Source organism: Monodelphis domestica, chromosome 3, assembly GCF_027887165.1.
Source record: "Monodelphis domestica isolate mMonDom1 chromosome 3, mMonDom1.pri, whole genome shotgun sequence".
In the NCBI taxonomy this organism is placed as follows: Eukaryota; Metazoa; Chordata; class Mammalia; order Didelphimorphia; family Didelphidae; genus Monodelphis; species Monodelphis domestica.
The window spans coordinates 17527328-17543879 of NC_077229.1; the positions used below are offsets into that span (position 1 = coordinate 17527328).

Consider the following 16552-nt stretch of genomic DNA (forward strand, 5'->3'; position numbering starts at 1 on the left):
TCATAATAATGCTTTTGGTGGTGGCAAAGAATTATAAACAAATTCGATGCCCATCCCTTGGGAAAATGGCCAGACAAGTCCTGGTATGTGAATGGAATGGAATATTACTGGCTATAAAAGCTAATGTGGAGATTTCAAAGAAGCTTGGAAAGATTTATGTGAACTATTGCACAGTCACCTCTACAGAACCAGAAAGTAAACACGAGGACTCGATGGAAAGAAAGGAAAAAAATGAAACTGAATGTTGGCCAATTTATAATGACCAAGCCTGACCCCACCTAGGAGTTGAGAAAGTAAAGAGGTGAGGCGGCATGATTATGAAATACAATACACACTGTCGGACATATTGATGTGTATTCATTGGTTTTGGTCAACTTCCTTTTTTTCTTATCTTTTAAATAGTCTTTGTTATAAGGAATGTCAGGGAGAGAAGAAAATATTCAGAAATGAAGGTGATGGAAGAATAAGTGATAGTAAGAAAAATAAGATTAAAAATAAAACCTTTCATTTATTGAAGTTTGTGTATGTGTTACCATTTTTCTTTTGGTTCTGCTTGGTTCACTCGGTATCATTTTTTACAGACTTTCCCTTTGCTTTGAATTCATATTTACCATTCCTGATGGTACAATAAGCATTCCATTTATACACCCAGCTTGTCCAGTTGTTTGCTAATCACTGAGAATGGTTTGTTTGCAACTTGGTATTGAATTCATTTGGTTTAAAATTTATTTTCATCTTTTTTCTCTTCTTCCTGGTATTTGTAAGTATAATATAGAACTGCTGGTGATTTGTGGTTGGGGGAAAGAATCTATTTTGTATCCTATTCCTTTGCTGAAATAATTTTGATCTGATTGTTGGCTGATTCGCTAGGGTTTTCTGAGTAAACCATCATTTCATATGCAAATAGAAGTAGGTTAGCCACTTTCCCTCATTGCTTATGTCTTTAATTCCATTTTCTCATCAATATATTTCTAGTACTATGTCAAGCAGTAACAGTGACAGTGGACTTCCTCACTTCATTCTTGATCTTATTGGGTAAGCTTCCAATATTTCTCCTTTACAGATCATGCAAACTTTCAGTTTTAGTTAAATGCTTAAAAAAATCAAATAAATGAAAGGCTCTCATATTCCTGTTCTTTAAGTTAAAGCAAATGAGAACTGTGTCTTACCTATGATGTTTTCTGCATCTATTATTGATGGGTCATTTTTGTTCATCTTTTTTTTAACCTCAGTTTCCATTGGTGACATTGGACTAGAATGTCCTCTGATCATTTAGAGGAATTAAGATTATCTAGAGATGCTTCCTAGGGCTTAAAAGAGTTCTTTCTTTATATATCTTAAAGATAGTTTATGTAACATATTAAGAGATTGTTCTTTAATGCTTGCTTTAATTCACTTGCAAATCTCCTGGACATTTTTTCCCTGAGAGTCCATTTATGGCTTATTTCACTTGCTTTCTGATATATGGGACATTGGGATATTCCTGTTTTGTAAACAGTTGTTTTAAGTTTTCAGTTTTATTGCCATGTAAGCTGGCATCATAGTGTTGTTGTTTTTTTTTTAGAAACCCTTACTTTCCATCTTGGAATCAATACTGTGTAATGGTTCCAAGGCAGAAGAGTGGTAAGGGCTAGGCAATGGGGGTCAAGTGACTTGCCCAGAGTCACACAGCTGGGAAGTGTCTGAGGCCAGATTTGAACCCAGGACCTCCCATCTCTAGGCCTGGCTCTCACCCAGCTTTCCCCATTGGCATCATAGTTTTTGTGAAACTTCTTTGTTCTCTTTGTAAAGATTAAAATCTAGGGGAGACTGAGGCAGGTAGAAATTAGTTTCTCTCTGCAAGGAGTATTATTTTTTTAGAGGTTTATTTAAGATTGAGAATCTAAGAATATACAAGTAAGAAAAGCACGTGTCTAGGCCAGAGAGAGGCCTAGACACAACCTCACTTACATTATGAAGAGAGCCGCGTCTGCTTGCAAGCGGAAACAAGAAAGCCCCCAAAGCCTTTCCAATCAGGTTAAATACCCCTTCTCGATCTCAGCCCAGGTGAGAATTCAGTGAGATTAGAGGGCATTCTGGGGATTGAAGTCCTGGATTTGAGTCTGTTTTTACATCTTTTATTTATTTATTGTGAATTTCTCCCTTTGATTTTTTTATTTTGCTTGATATTTCTTTTTAAAAAATCAAATAAGTTAATGATTTATCAGTTTTGTTGGTATTGTTTTCAAGAAGCTATTTTTAAAATTTTGGATCTCATGTTTGCACTTTGGATTTTTTATTTCTTGAGGATTTAGATGGCTAAGATTGTGTGCTTCATTCAGTTGTTCCCTTTGGTTAATGCATGTTCAAGGATATACACTCTCCTCTTAAGCACAGGCAGAAAGAAGACTGACGCATGATGTGACCATTGTCTCCTCGAATTGGAAAAAATGTCAGGAAAAAGAGGCCTTAGGTCTGCTCGGCATGGCCCCAGAGGGTAGAGCTAGGAGCCCTTGGTAGAAATTTTAGGGGAGCTGGTTTCCCTGAAGGGTGAGGAGGGTCTAGAATCCATGGCTGGTCACAACGTGAGCTGTGTCTAAATAGGATTTGCACCGAGTCCCAAGTCTAATGCTCTCTGCTATTTAGCTGCCCCAGTCAGCTGCTCCTTCACTGGAGGCCTTCAGGCAAAGGTAGGATGACCTCTCGGGTGCTGTACATCATTCCAAGATCTTTCACTAGGTGGTGTCAGTGGTTCCTTCCAACTCTCAGACTGTATGATTGTATGTTTGTACAGTTCAGTTTTGACCGGCATAACCGTACCAGACTGAAGGGAGGATATTCCCAAGGAGCAGAGGAGTTCACGGATGGCAGGAAGGTCTAGTTCTAGGGTGGAGTGCCATTCTCCCCCAGCCCCATAAAGGAGGGAGACAAGAAGGTGTGTGAAGCTGACGGTGGCTGCTGCCTTCCTCATCTCTCAGCCCATCTTGGGACGTTCTAGTGATGAGGCAGTTTCTGTGGCACATGTAGTACCTTATTTGAGACTCACAGCAGCCTTGTGAGGTGGGTGATGTTTTTTTCCCCCATTTTGCAGAGAAAGAAACTTGGAGGAAGTTAGGCTAGTTGCTAAGGGCTTGAAGCAGGATTTGAACTCAGGCCTTCCTGATTTCACATGTAACTGCTTTACCCAACTGTGCTCTTGCGGCCTCACCTAGCTTTACCACATACTAAGGCCTGAGTGTTTCCAGGGGCAGTGAAAGGAAGCACTTGTCTCCTCCCCACCCTGAGCAGATGGGGCCAGCTTGCCTGACTCCTATCCTTTCCTCCTTTGGCACCTGTGGCTGAGCCCTCCTGTGTGGGCCTTGGTGCTGTCCTTGGTGCTGCCCGTCACTGTGCACACCATACCACTAAAGGAGCCCCAGAGATGGCTGCCAGGCTCGCTGGAGGAGTCTTTTTACATTCACTGGTAGGTATTAGCAGGGGACCTGTGCCCGGTGCCCAGGCAAACGGGCCTGCCTCTTCTGCCCTGCCCCGCGTCTCTGCCTGCTCCTCGAGGCCATCCATCCCAGGCTCCTGTTTTCCTTGAGAGGTTCCCCGCCTCACCTCCAGTTCTGCAGGTAGTAAAGACCTGCGCCAGGACCCTGGTGCAGAACTCAGAACTCGGGTGGCTCTTCCGGAGCAGCATGCAGCCCCACGAGAGGACATGGTCCGGCTCCCAAGAGGGTGCACCTGGGAGTGTATCCTGGGAAGCAGCAGCCGCCGGGGCTGCTTTAGTCCTGGGGGCTGAGCAGGATGCTTGGTCTACACTGGTCCCAGGGAAACCGGCGGCCACAAGGACCCTTTGCTTCAGGAGCTTAATTGGCGCCCCCGGCCGTGGGGAAGAGCTTCTTCTGAAGTAATGCTTGGAGGGATTCCAACCCACAGATCGATAGGGGCTGAAGACAGCAGCGTTTCCCAGGCTGGTGGCCGAGCTTTCAGACAGCCTTTGGCGAGCAGCTGGCCGCCCCCATCGCACAGAAGGGGAGGGTCCCCAGAGGCCCTGCTGCTTGGCCCCTTAGGGGAGGGGGCAGTTCCCAGCATGGGAGCCCCTTGGTGTTCTTGACTTCATCGCAGTTCTACTATTCTTTGGCTTCCTCTCTCCTGACTGCTTAGATTGTGGCCGCCTGCTGGCTGCAAAGGGTCTGCCATGAAGGGACTGAAGAGTAGCCCTTTGCTCAGTTGGTTCTTTCTGTTTCTGGAGGGGGAGAGACGGCACCATTTACACTCGGCTCTTTAAAAGGCAGCCACAGCCGTTTGAGGGGTGGAGATGGGCCGTGCTCGAGGGGAAAGTGGAGACAAGCCCCTCGGGCACTAAATTAGCCAGAGGAAGGCCAGTCTGTGTTGGGGATTCCAAAGGAGGCTGGGTTTTGGAGTTCATAGGACCATGAGTGAGGAGGAACCTTAGACGCCATCCAGAGCAGGTCTTTTTATAGAGGAGGACATCGAGACAGACAGGCAGGCAGCGTAGGGCATCCGGGGCTCTTTCCCTGTCCCAAGTCAGTTTAGAAACGAAAGAAGCCAGAAGAAAGCTCCTCCGGCATCTAAGTGTCATTGGAGCTGGTCAGCCAGAGTTCAAATCCTGCCGGTGTCCCTTTATTCCCTGTGCAGTCTGGGCCAGGCACCTCACTTGGGACAGCCTCAGTTTCCTCAGCTATAAAATGGGATAATCATTGCACCAACTCCCAAGGTTATTGGGAGGAGCCAGCGAGGCAGTATTTGTAAAGCCCTTTGCCAACCTCGAGGCTGTTAGGATGATGGGGGTTAGTTATGGACCAAGAGCGCGCTGACAAAACTGGCCTTTCTCCTTTTGCTCAGCCCTCCTCATCCTCCCACCCCGAACCATCCCTTCATTTGGAAGGGCATGAGGTATGAGCTGCTGATGAGCAATGTTGGAACTGGTCAGGCCTCATTCTGGCCAGCCACCTCCCTCTTAATCCTTTCGGGCAGGAGGGCATGCAGAGGAGGCCTCAGAGGCTGCCGCCCTGGCCTCTCCCCCCTCTGGCAGGGGCACTAGAGCATCCGCAGGAAGGGGCAGCTGGAGGCCTAGAACAAGGCCAGGCCAGGCAAGGGTTGAAGGTGACGCCACATCTTATGTAAAGGCCAACGGCCTGTCTTAGCCAGCTCTGCTTCCCTAAATGTTACCGCTTTCCATGTCTTTGATCACGATATTCGCCCCCAGTTCCCCAGGCTCCCCTGCCCCCACATAGGCCCTCCACTCCCTTCCTCCAGAGATCTTCCTCTGCTGAAGTCCTCCCGTCCTCCCCATCCCTCTGGCCTCAGACTTCTTCCCGCCCGTGGATCAGACCTCGCAGTGCCTAGCCCAGTGCTGGTACATAGTACGCGCTCAGGAAATGCTTCCTGCACACCATTCCTTTGCCCTTGGCCTCATTCTCCCTCGCCTCTTGTGGTTGATGCCAGCACCCAGAGGCCCACTATTTGGGCCTTCTAGTCTGACCAGAGCAAAGGGTTCAGATCTCTTTGAAGAACATACCACCCGGCCTGGAAGGGCAGGGCCCGGGGTTATCACCTTCAGCTAGAGGCCCAGGGCCCGCGGTAGCAGGGGCTGAACTCGAATAGCTAGTCTTCCTGTCACATCCACATCAGAGCCAGCCTGGGGCCCAAGTGGCTTCTTCACTAGCATTCTGGGTTAAAATAAGTGTGCCTTACGGCTGTTTCTACGGAATTCTTGTGGTGAGGGGGCACCGTGGGTAGAGCCTTGGCTCTGGAGGCAGGAAGACCCGAGTTCAGGTCCTCCCTTAGGCACTCACTCGCTGTTTAACCCCAGGCAAGTCGTTTAGCCTTTCTCTGCAAGATGGGGATAATAATAATAGCACCCACCCCTCCAAGTTATTGTGAGGCTCAAATGGACTGGCCCATGTAATCCACTTTGCCCGCCTTAATGTGCTGTGTAAATGTTTCCCATTATGGCAGTGATGGTTTTTAGAGAAGTCATTAATAGTTAATTAGTTAACTCTAATGTGCAGCTTTTTTGAGACTACCCAGACTTCTGAGCCGCTAAGCCAATGACCCTCCAGGAGCCCGTCTACTCCCCAGGGACTGTGTTTCCACCCATTGGCAGGAACGAATTGTTCCCCGTATTTGGAATGCCGTCAAAGAAAGGCAGCTAATTGATGGGAAATGTAACCTTTGCACATGTTCCCTTCCCAAGCTCCTGCGAACCACAAAAAGGCCTATTTTAAGGAGCTTTCTCATCATGTGGTTGGAAAATAGGAGGGGGCCTGGCAGCCAGCCTCATCCCCCCTCCTGGGGGAAAGGCCCCAGGAGACAAGGCAGGGTGCTTGGCTGAATAACGGCCTTCTGGTTGGCCTCCTTGCTTCTGGTCTGTCTACTTGGTTCCTCATCCTCTCAGCTGTCAAAGTGAACAAGTTTTCATCTTACCATGACACTTCTCTATTCAAGAAACTCCAGAGGCTCTGTAAGAGACCCTCCGTCGGGCTTTTTAGGCCCTTTATAGTCTGCCCCCTCCTAACTTTCCCATCTTCTTGTACCTTTCAAGTCCCCCTGCCTGCCCCCTCCTCTGTGTGCTCTGTGATCTCGTGACACCGGCCTCCTGACCGTCCTCACACAAGAAGACACTCCATCATTGCTTCAGCCCTGGACTCAAGTCTCTCTTCATTCCAGTCCCTCTTCCATGCAGCTGCCAAAGCGAGCTTCTTAAAGCTAGGTTTGAGCGTGTCCTCCCCTTATTCAGCACGTTTCAGTGGCTCCCTCTGCCCACCTGGATCAACTATGAAGTTCTCTGCTGGGTTCTCCGGCCTTCCCCCTTTCTAGTCATCTTGTCCCTTACTTGTCCCTAGGTACTCTGGCATCCAGGATCGCAGACCTCTTTCCTGTTCCCCCATTTCCACATGCTGGACATTTTCTCTGACTGTGCCCCTTGCCTAGACTGCTCTTTTCCCTTCCCAACTTCACTTTCTGGATTCCCTGGCTTCCAATTTCACTTTTTTTTTTCAAACCCTTATAATCAATACTGTGTATTGGTTCCAAGACAGAAGAGTGGTAAGGGCTGGGCCATCAGGTTAAATGACTTGCCCAGGGCCACACAGCTAGGAAATGTCTGAGGCCAGATTTGAACCCAGGACCTCTTGTCTTTAGGCCTGGCTCTCCATCCACTGAGCTACCCAGCTGCCCCTTCAATTTCACTTTTTGACAAGAAGCCATTGTTAGTTCCTCCAATGCTAGGGCCTCCCCTTCTGTTGATTCTCTCTAATTTACTCGGCATAAAAAGTAGGAAGATAAATGGATAGAGATTGGTCAAATAGACCTGTGCTTTCCTTGATTCTGGTGTTCCCTCTGGTCGTGTAGATCTAGCCCATCTATGTCATGCTGATCTTGTGCATGGCACACACACACACACACACACACACACACACACACACACACAGTCAATCCTTAGCACATGTTGAATTTGCAACTTCAAGCATTTATGTGATCTTAGTAGTAACCTCATTTTCACTTTTACATTGGCAACCAAGAGCATTCTCGACTGGTGCGGTAGAGAAAAAAATGAGAGACAATGTGTGTGCAAGTTTATGCAGGAATTGGCATAGCTACAAAAGACAGTGTCAGAGGTAATGTCGAGGCGTCACCATCTTTGTCTTCAAACAGTAGCAACTAAAGTCTCAGCAATGACTTCCTTGGTTTTCAGAGAGTGGCCAAGATGGAGAGGTTTACAGTAGTGTAGTATATTGTACAGTGCCGTCACACCACCAGCTGACATAGTGGAAGATAAGATTTGGGTTAAAAAATGTTTTAGTGTTAAGAATTTTATTTGCTGTACATTATGGTACTGTAGGTTTCATGTGTTATGAAAAGTAAATATTGTCCGAAATTAATTATTCTTTATTGAGATATTAGCACAAAAGGTCACAGAATTCTAGAGAATTTTTAGCAAGAAAACATGTTTTGCATGTTATCAGTTTTATTTTGTGTACTGCATTTTATGGGTTATTTCATGGTTAGAAAAGGGCACATAATCACAATGTTTTGTTATCAAGAATTGTATGTAGGAAAGTATATTTTTGGCAATTTCAGCTTTTGGTGGTTGCAAGAACCTAACCCCCTATTTCCTATAGGTTCAATGTATTCACATTTCTGTTTTTGACTTTTGCATCGTTTTTAGGAGCATTGCCCCCTCGGAAGTTGAAGATTATGGGTCTTTGTCTACAGTTATTTACATGTTGTTTCCCCATTAGAATGTGAACTTCTCGAGGGCAGTTCTTGAGAGCTCGCTTGTCTTTCTTTGTACTCCCAGTGATTACTACAGTAACCTGGCACATAGTAGGTGCTTGATAAATATTTGTTGACCTGACTTGATTGGGGAGTGTTGTAGACTACCTACCCTCATGTAGACATTCCTACCCCAAAGAACATCTAATCTAATGGGAGATCACACCAGAACATAGCTGTAGAAATCAAGAATAGTGGAAATAGTGCTTTTATTATGAAATATGGATGGCTCTGAGCTCTCTCCTCCAGATCCCAGAATGACTCCATCATTATGTGATTCTTAGCCCTGCCTTCATAAACACCCAAGATGTTAGTCCTTTCTTTGTGTATGTCTGAAGTCTGTCCATCTATCTACGTATCTGTCTGTGACTGTGCATCTGTTCTATTCATCCGTCTATCAGCCCATTGATCTCTTTTAATGATAGTTAAGTAAGGTCCCTCCTCATTCTAATAACCTGCCTCAGTTTTGATACTGTAACTGTAAGTCTAAAAACACTGTCAAGTAGACCTGGGATTTCTTTGATTCTGGAATGTCCTCCAGGGATGCAGATGACAGCCTGTTCATGCTGTGCTGCTCTCGTCATGCCCTCTCGTAAGTTTGCCATGTGGGTCCATGCCCTCAGTCCTAGAGACCTTCCTTCCTTTCTCTGGACATCAGGAGGCCACCTGTGGGATGCCTTCCTTCTTTCTCTCTAGGTGACCAGCCCCACCTTCTCTGCCTTATTGGACAATCCCTTGCTGACATCTTTTACTGTCCTGTTCTCCAGCAGAGTGCCTCATTGGTTATATAGTAGAGCCTGTGTGTACCGTACATGTCCAGGAATCATAACGTCTCCAACGATATTGACTCCCACTATTCTTTCACATTTCTACAGCACTTTAAGATTGCCAAAGTATTTCCCTTTACTTGAAGAACCTTTGCGAGGAGGAACCCCTCACCTCCTAAGGCAAGCCCTTCCATTTTGGGATAGCTTTCATCGTCTGTCTGTTTCCTGGCTTTTTAGTGGAGATTTTTTCTCTTGATGTCTTTGGTGTTTTGGCCTTTTTTTTTTTAACTTTCCCATCATTCACTTTCCAGGTCGTCCACCTTTATTGGTGAACAGACCCTGAGGCTAGACTGTGAGGCTTCTTTGGCCTCCTTCCCCAGGAGTTCCGGGCCTGGGTTCTCAGCCAGAATAACCTGGGCTTAATGGGATTAGAACTGGACTGGCCTCAGTTGCGTTTCCAGTCCCTTCAAGCCTGCCCTGCCCCTTTCCTCCTCTGGATGGAATCAGTATTTACTTGCCACTCTTGGGGGCTTCTTGCCTGTGGTGTATGGAGACTGGGGTCGGGAAGGGCACTGACTAAGATCTCTATTAGCATTCTCTTGTAATTCATAAGATTTTTACCTTGTGGGTGGGAGTGCAGTTTTGCCTTTTCCTCTGCTAACTGTAATTATTCGACATCTGGTGAATCATTTCTTTCTTTTAGGTTGAAGTTCGCAGAAAGCAATTCATTTGCCATCTTGCCAGTCCTGTGACTCAGACTTAGGAGCTTTTCCTTACACCCCCTGAATCCGGCTCTCCTGAGCTCTCCTCCCCATCCCCCAGGTCTACTTTTCCATAAGTCAGCCCTTTTCAAATATTTGAGGACAGCTTGTATTGCTCCCACGCAGGCTTTGCTTCTTTTCTGTGTTGGTGAGCATCTTGTAATGCAAATGATGTTGAAACATTAGTCAGAAACTTGCCTTGTCCCAGTGGCAGGCTTCTCTGCAGCTGGTTTGGGCCCCACATTGTGTGTGCAATCCCATGGCAGACCCTGGATAATGGACCAAAGTCCCCAGTTAGGATGAAGATGAGAGGAGTCCTCTGAAAACTGTTGAAATTAATAGGGAGGGACAGCGAGGGGCTAGAACTCCAGACCCAAAATTAGGATGGCCTGGCTTCAAATCTGTCCTCAGACACTTCCCAGCTGTGTGACCCTGGGCAAGTCATTTAACCCCAGCCACCTAGCCCTTACCACTCTTCTGCCATGGACCAATACTTAGTATTAATTCTAAGATGGAAGGCAAGGGTTAAAAAAAAGACAAAAGACAAACTATTTAACCTAGGCCAGAGAAGATGGGGTTGGTGAGGCGATAGTGGTGGGGAGAGGCCCAGAATTCAGAAAGGAAGTAATAGAATTACCTGCAATTATCTACCTGTCGTGCAGCATTAGTATTTATCTTATTCTACTTGGCCTCAGAGGGTAGAGCTAGGCTTGGTGGCTTAGGAATTTTGAGAAAACAGATTTCAGCTCAGTTTAAGAAAGACCTTTTTCCTCTGTGTCCTCTCCTTCTCTCCCTCCCACTCTTGTCTCCCTCTCTTCCTCCTCCTCCATCTCTAGTACCTTCCCTTCCATTGTTCCTATTACATATTAGGCATGTGTATTGTATACCCAAAGATACATACACACATGCATATACATTCAATATATACATCTATCTAAATATAAATAAACCTTTCTACTTTTTGGTGTACATCTTGCTTTCTTCCCAAAGAAGGGGGCCTACCAAAGAGATAATAAGGAAAAAGACTTGTACAAGAATATTCCTAGCTGTACTCTTTGTGGTGGCCAAAAACTGGAAAACGAGGGGATGCCCATCGATTGGGGAATGGCTGAACAAATTGTGGTATATGTTGGTGATGGAATATTATTGTGCAAAAAGGAATAATAAAGCGGAGGAATTCCATGGAGACTGGAACGACCTCCAGGAAGTGATGCAGAGTGAAAGGAACAGAACCAGGAGAACATTGTACACAGAGATGGATACACTGTGGCACAATCTAATGTAATTGACTTCTCTACTAGCAGCAATGCAATGAGCCAGGACATTTCTGAGGGACTTATGAGAAAGAAGCTCTCCACATCCAGAGAAAGAACTGTGGGAGTGGAAACCCAGAAGAAAAACCTATAGATCAATAGGGATAGGATTGGGGTTTTGATGTTAAAAGATTGCTCTACTACAAATATGAATAGCATGGAAATAGCTTTTGAACAACGATATCTGTATAATCCAGTGGAACTGCTTGTCAGCTCTGGGAGGGGGGTGGGAAGAGGATGGGAAAAATCATGAATCATGTAACAGTGGAAAAAACCAAATAAATAAAAAGAAGGGGGGCTAATTGTCTTTCAGGTCATGTTATAAACCTTCCACCTGTGTACAAGTCCAACCCTGAATTCTTTAGTTCCATCCAACCCTACTTTCTTTCTCTTTCTTTTCAAAACCCCTACCTTTGTCTTGGAATGGATACTAAGTATGGTTTCCAAGGAGAAGAGAGTAAAAGGCTAGTCCATGGGGGTTTAGTAACTTGTCCAGGGTCACACAGCTAGGAAGTGAGGTTAAATTTAAACCCAGGATCTCTTATCTCTAAGCCTCACTCTACCCATTGTGCTACCTCACTGTCCCTGCCCCCAACGCTTTCTTTAAATGAACCCATTTTGTCTTTAGCATCTCTTCCCAATCCCCTCAGACCTCTGGTCCTTTCTCTTCAGGGAACAAAGCAGAGGAGCGTCATTCCATAACAGAAAGGAGAAGGAATATTCTAAAGTCAGTCTCAGGAATGGATGGCAGCCTGTGTGTTCTCTCAAAACTCTGTTCTCTTGGAGTAGCACTACTTTCATTTGTGTCATTGTCATCAGGGTACATGTCGTTCTTGGGTGTCCTTAAACCATCCTGGGCTTCTCTGACTTCATCTGCATTCTTTAGAAATACGTCTTTTCATTCCTTCATTTTTGGGGTGCAAACATCATTTTATTATATTCATATTCCATAATTCGGACAGCCAGTGTTTGATGACTGTGTGTGTAAAATGTGGTCTCCTTGCTAGATTGTAAGCTCCTTGAGGTCAGAGGATGGTTTCACTTTTGTCTATATTTTCCCATCACTTAATGAAGCGTCTGGCACATAGTAGGAGCCCAATAGAAATGTGTTAATTTGATTGATCGACAATATCATTTGTTTCCTGATGTAAATGGGACTGTGCTTTCTACTAGTGACTTTGAGATATACCCCACGGGGGGATCACAAGGTCAGAGTCTCACCACACGAGGAACTTTCTTGCCTAACTCCAAATTGTTTTCCACAAATATTGCAATTTGTGGCTCTACCAGGAACGTATCAGCATTCCTGTCTGCCTGCATCCTCCCTGACGTGGACGATTTTCCATCATAACGGGCTTGTCTGGGGTCCTGTTCAAGGACGGGGGCAGCGTAACACGAAAGGGTAAAAAGACCACACAGCATCAGCAGGCTTCCAGCATCTTCATTCCATCATGCTCTCCTCCAACAGGCTTCAGGCTTCTGCTTCAAGCTTCTGCTTGTTCTCTGAGCCAGAGGCAGTCCCTAGTTTATCTCTTCTACCAAGCTAGCTCATTATTGGAATCAAGCGGTCAACAAAAACAATTTTGGCTAGAGCCTGGCATCTGGAGCCAGGGAGGGAATTTCTTCCTGCCCTCCATACCTTTATCAAGGTTATGTTGTTCTCTTCTCTGCAACTGTGTCCTCTTTGTGACCTTACAGGATAGAGGGTGAGGGGCTTGGGGGGATTGAACCCCTTGGTCCCCCACGGTCGATCTGCTACCATCTGCGGATTTTTCTGGGGTGGTGGTCCAGACGGCTCTACCTCATGGATAAGGCAACCACGGATTGCCAAGTTCTGATCTCCAGCTTTTCACCTGCATTGTTTGGGGCTGGCTGTTGGCTGAGGTGGGACTGGCTAAAGAATTTGCCATTTCCAGGTGAATTCATCCAGCGAGGTAAAGGAAGAATGAGGGAGGAACCACCTATTATTGCAGGTCTTAAGAAGGAAGTAATGAGAAAGGAGTCAGCGTTCAGAAGATGAATGGGCATCCATCTACATGGGGAATGTGGATTCTAGAAAGTTAGCAAGTCACCACATGGCTCTTCATGGCTTTTGGAGCCTTAACGCTCTAGAATTGGTCTCATTCCAGCTTTCTGTATTTTTCGTCCAACAGCACAGATGTCACTTCTTGTAAATCAATGCCGTTTCGGCTGTTTAACTTCGTAGGACTCACAGCCCTGCTTTACGTGGCATAATCATGGTGGCAAAGTCCCTGGAGTGCCGGTCTAGAGTGTACTCGTGCTAGGTTAGGTGGTGGCCCCTACCAGCCACGTTTGCCACATCAGGCCTGGGGCTGGGAGAAGAGAAATGGTAAAAGGGCTCAAGACTGGATCTCCCCGTCACCCAGGCTGGGAACGCAGCAGCCCGATTCTAATACGAACCGTCACGGAAGCTCGGCCTGCTCTGTTTTGGTTTGCCTTTGGGGGGAGCTAACCATATCGGTACAGGCACGTGGTGGCCTTTGGCGCTGTTGGAGCTCGGTACTCCCACACCCATTGGGTCTGCCAGCCTTGACTTCCCCGCCACAAAGACCGGACATTCCGCACCACCCCGGAGGACAGAGCATGCTGAGTGGGCACTGTCCCTGGGCTTCCTTCTCGAGTTTTTCTCTCTGGAGGACCTTCTCTCCACAGCAGTAATGAAGTCAAGCAGGACGTGGGCTTCTCGCAACAGAGAAGCACCTTTGAGGCGGCTTTACTAGAAGACGAGGTGTTAGTGGTGTTGTGGGAAGCAGGGCCGAGCTTCTGAGGCGTGTGGGGCCGGGGGCTCTCGGGGCTGGAGCGTCCCACAGCGGCTCCATCCTTGTCTAGAATGGCTTTGAACAGAGTCTTGGTGGAGAACCCGCAGACGGAGCCCAGCTATCGCTTTTAAGGCACATTAATAATGCACTTTCTGACAAGAGGCGCACCCGGCAGGCTTCGGTCGCTGGAACAGGCGTGGGGGCTGGGTTTTCAGGAGAGTCGTCTGGCTGGTCATTAGCAGGAGCTCCCCTTTCGGTCTGCAGTTTTGTCCAGAGCTGATAGCACTTCCCCATCCCCCACTGAGGTTCTGTTGTTCTCGGCTCCCTTCGGTGTCTTCTTAAACATGATAGTTCAGTGAAGCTCTTGATGAGCCTTGAAGTCCTTTAGAAATGGGAGCTGCTGGCGCCCTAATAGAAAGGAGACTTGAAGAGAAGCTCCAGCTCATTCTGGGAGGGCAGACGGTTTGGGCAAAGCCTCAGTAAAGAGTGAGCGCCACCGGCAAACAGGACGGTCGAGCAGCCCCTCGTAAGCCCAACACTAGGCCTGAGGGAACCCGGGGCCGGGCATCCACAGGGGCCAGAAGGGAAAGTGAACCCTGGGGCCTTCCCCATCGCTTCCTGTTTGGAGGCTCCACTTGTGTGACAAAAGCAACACGTGGCAGTGTCTTCAGTGTTTAAATCATGGATGCCCACCTGAGGGGTGTGTGTGTGTGTGTGTGTGTGTGTGTGTGTGTGTGTGTGTGTAACAGAGGGGGATGGGAGGAGGCAGACCCTGCTAACATCCCCATGGCAAGCTCCTAGGCCGTGCTGGTTGACTCTGGTTCTGTGTGGCAGCAGATGGCAGCAGCTTGTTCGACTCCATGGCAAGTGGGATGCGCCTGATTGTTAGCTGCATATCCTCCTTCCTGATCCTGTCTCTCCTGCTCTTCATGGTCCACCGGCTTCGTCAGAGACGCCGAGAGCGCATCGAGTCACTGATCGGGGCAAACTGTAAGTAGCCTGGCATACTGGGGCTGAGAGGATGAGCCAGCAGCCAAGGCCTCTCCTCCTTCTGAGGAGCATTTCATTCAGTCTTAACGCCACAAACACTGCTGAAATGGCTCTTGTGCTAGGCCCCGGGGATACCAAGAAAAATGCACAAGGCTTTGCCCTCAAGGAGCTTCCATTCTACCAGAAGGAAACAACACCTACACAGATCAGCTCATACAAAATACAGACTGAGAAAATATAAGATTATTTGGGGTGGAATATAGGGGGTCAAGGAAGACCTCCAGGATGAAGTTGTGCCTTGGAAGGGTGCAGGGATGGCAAGAGGTGGAGGGCAATCAGGAGAGGGAGGGCCATTGGAGGCCGTCTGCACAAGGACATGGAAACACAATGGGGTGTCAGGGAAGGGCCCTGTCCCAGGCTTGTGGCCTGGAGCAAGGTGGGGGAGCAGGATGAAATTCTTTTTGAGAAACCGGAGCCAGCCTGGGAAGGGTCTTACATCAGTAAGTTCAGGTTTATATCAAGTGTTCAGGCCCTGTGCCAAGTGCTGGGGATACAAATGTAAAAGAAAAGAAGGGAGACCAGACAGCCCCTGGCTTTGAGGAGCTTCCAGTCTAGTGGGAGGCGAAAAGCTCAAGGAGGAGATACCCACTCCAGGGCCCAGTGGCCACAGCTACAGAGCCGTGTTGCAGCACTTCTGGCCTGGGCCTTGTTCATAGTGGAGGAGGAGGAGGCCACAGTGTGAGAAGGCAACTGAGACCTCTTGGCCCTGGCTAGAAGGAGGAGTGAAGGGAAGTGCCAAGAATAGAAAGGTAAATACCAAGAAGGGGAGTTGGCGTCATACCCTAGAAGCAGTGGAGAGCCCTTACAGCTTCCTGAGAAGGGCAGGGCCTTGGTTCAACCTGAGTTGGAGGAGAATCGCTGGTGTTGATGGTGGGCTAGAAAGGAGAGCCAGGCAGGAGGGTCGAATGGCCGAATAAGGGAAACCTCTGTGGGGGTGGGGAGAAGTGGAGAGACGTGTCATGGAAGAGCTTTAACAAGATTTGGGAACTGGTTGGATGTAGGAGGTGAGAGTGAGGATTGGGGAAGACTCTGTGATTGAGAACATGGAGCCGCAAGAGGACAGTTGGTGGCATTGGCAACAGAAAGAGGGAAGTTGGAGGCATGGTGAGAGAGATAGAAGGGCAGCAAGTTGTGGTCAGCTAGAGGAAGGCCCTGATCTGGGTCATGTAGGAGAGACATGCGTGGGCACTGTTGTGAAAGGTGGTGGGAGCTAACCTGAGGAGACATTGGGGTCTATGTCGAAGTCCCCAAGGATAAGTGCTGTGGAGGCTGGCCAGCTGGGAGGAGATGCCGCCCTCCTTGAGAAGGAAGGCAGAGGGCAGCCTGCCAGGAAGCTAGTAGAGAATCCCATCTGGATGGAGACAGAACAGTAGAATGAACTTCGAAGCAGGAGATGCTGCTGTTGGATGTTGGCAGCAGGTAGCCTGGAAAGGGCAGTGAGGGCCCAGGGTGGGCAGGGGGGAGAAGTGCCAGAGAAGAGGGAGGGAGGCAGCCAGCAGGGCGGGAGCTTCTGGCAACTCTCAACTTTCTGATTTCCAGGAGACGGAAGCATGAGAGGAAGAATGTTCAGTATGAAGGATAGTTTTCTAATAGTGGATTGGGGAGCAGCTGTTTCC

At 47.7% G+C, this 16552-nt stretch overlaps 1 protein-coding gene across 12 annotated transcripts in view; it reads left to right on the top strand.

The window, feature by feature from the left end:
• Window positions 1-16552, top strand: part of DGCR2 (DiGeorge syndrome critical region gene 2) — an 87451-nt gene that overhangs the window by 62617 nt on the left and 8282 nt on the right. For 6 of the 12 annotated variants that reach the window (XM_056821427.1, XM_007490460.3, XM_016432518.2 and 3 more), the window contains one exon: window positions 14721-14876. In XM_056821427.1, the coding sequence (XP_056677405.1) occupies window positions 14721-14876 (156 nt within the window). The remainder of the gene's footprint in view (window positions 1-14720; window positions 14877-16552) is intronic. The other 6 variants (XM_056821423.1, XM_056821428.1, XM_016432519.2 and 3 more) reach the window with 1 other exon arrangement.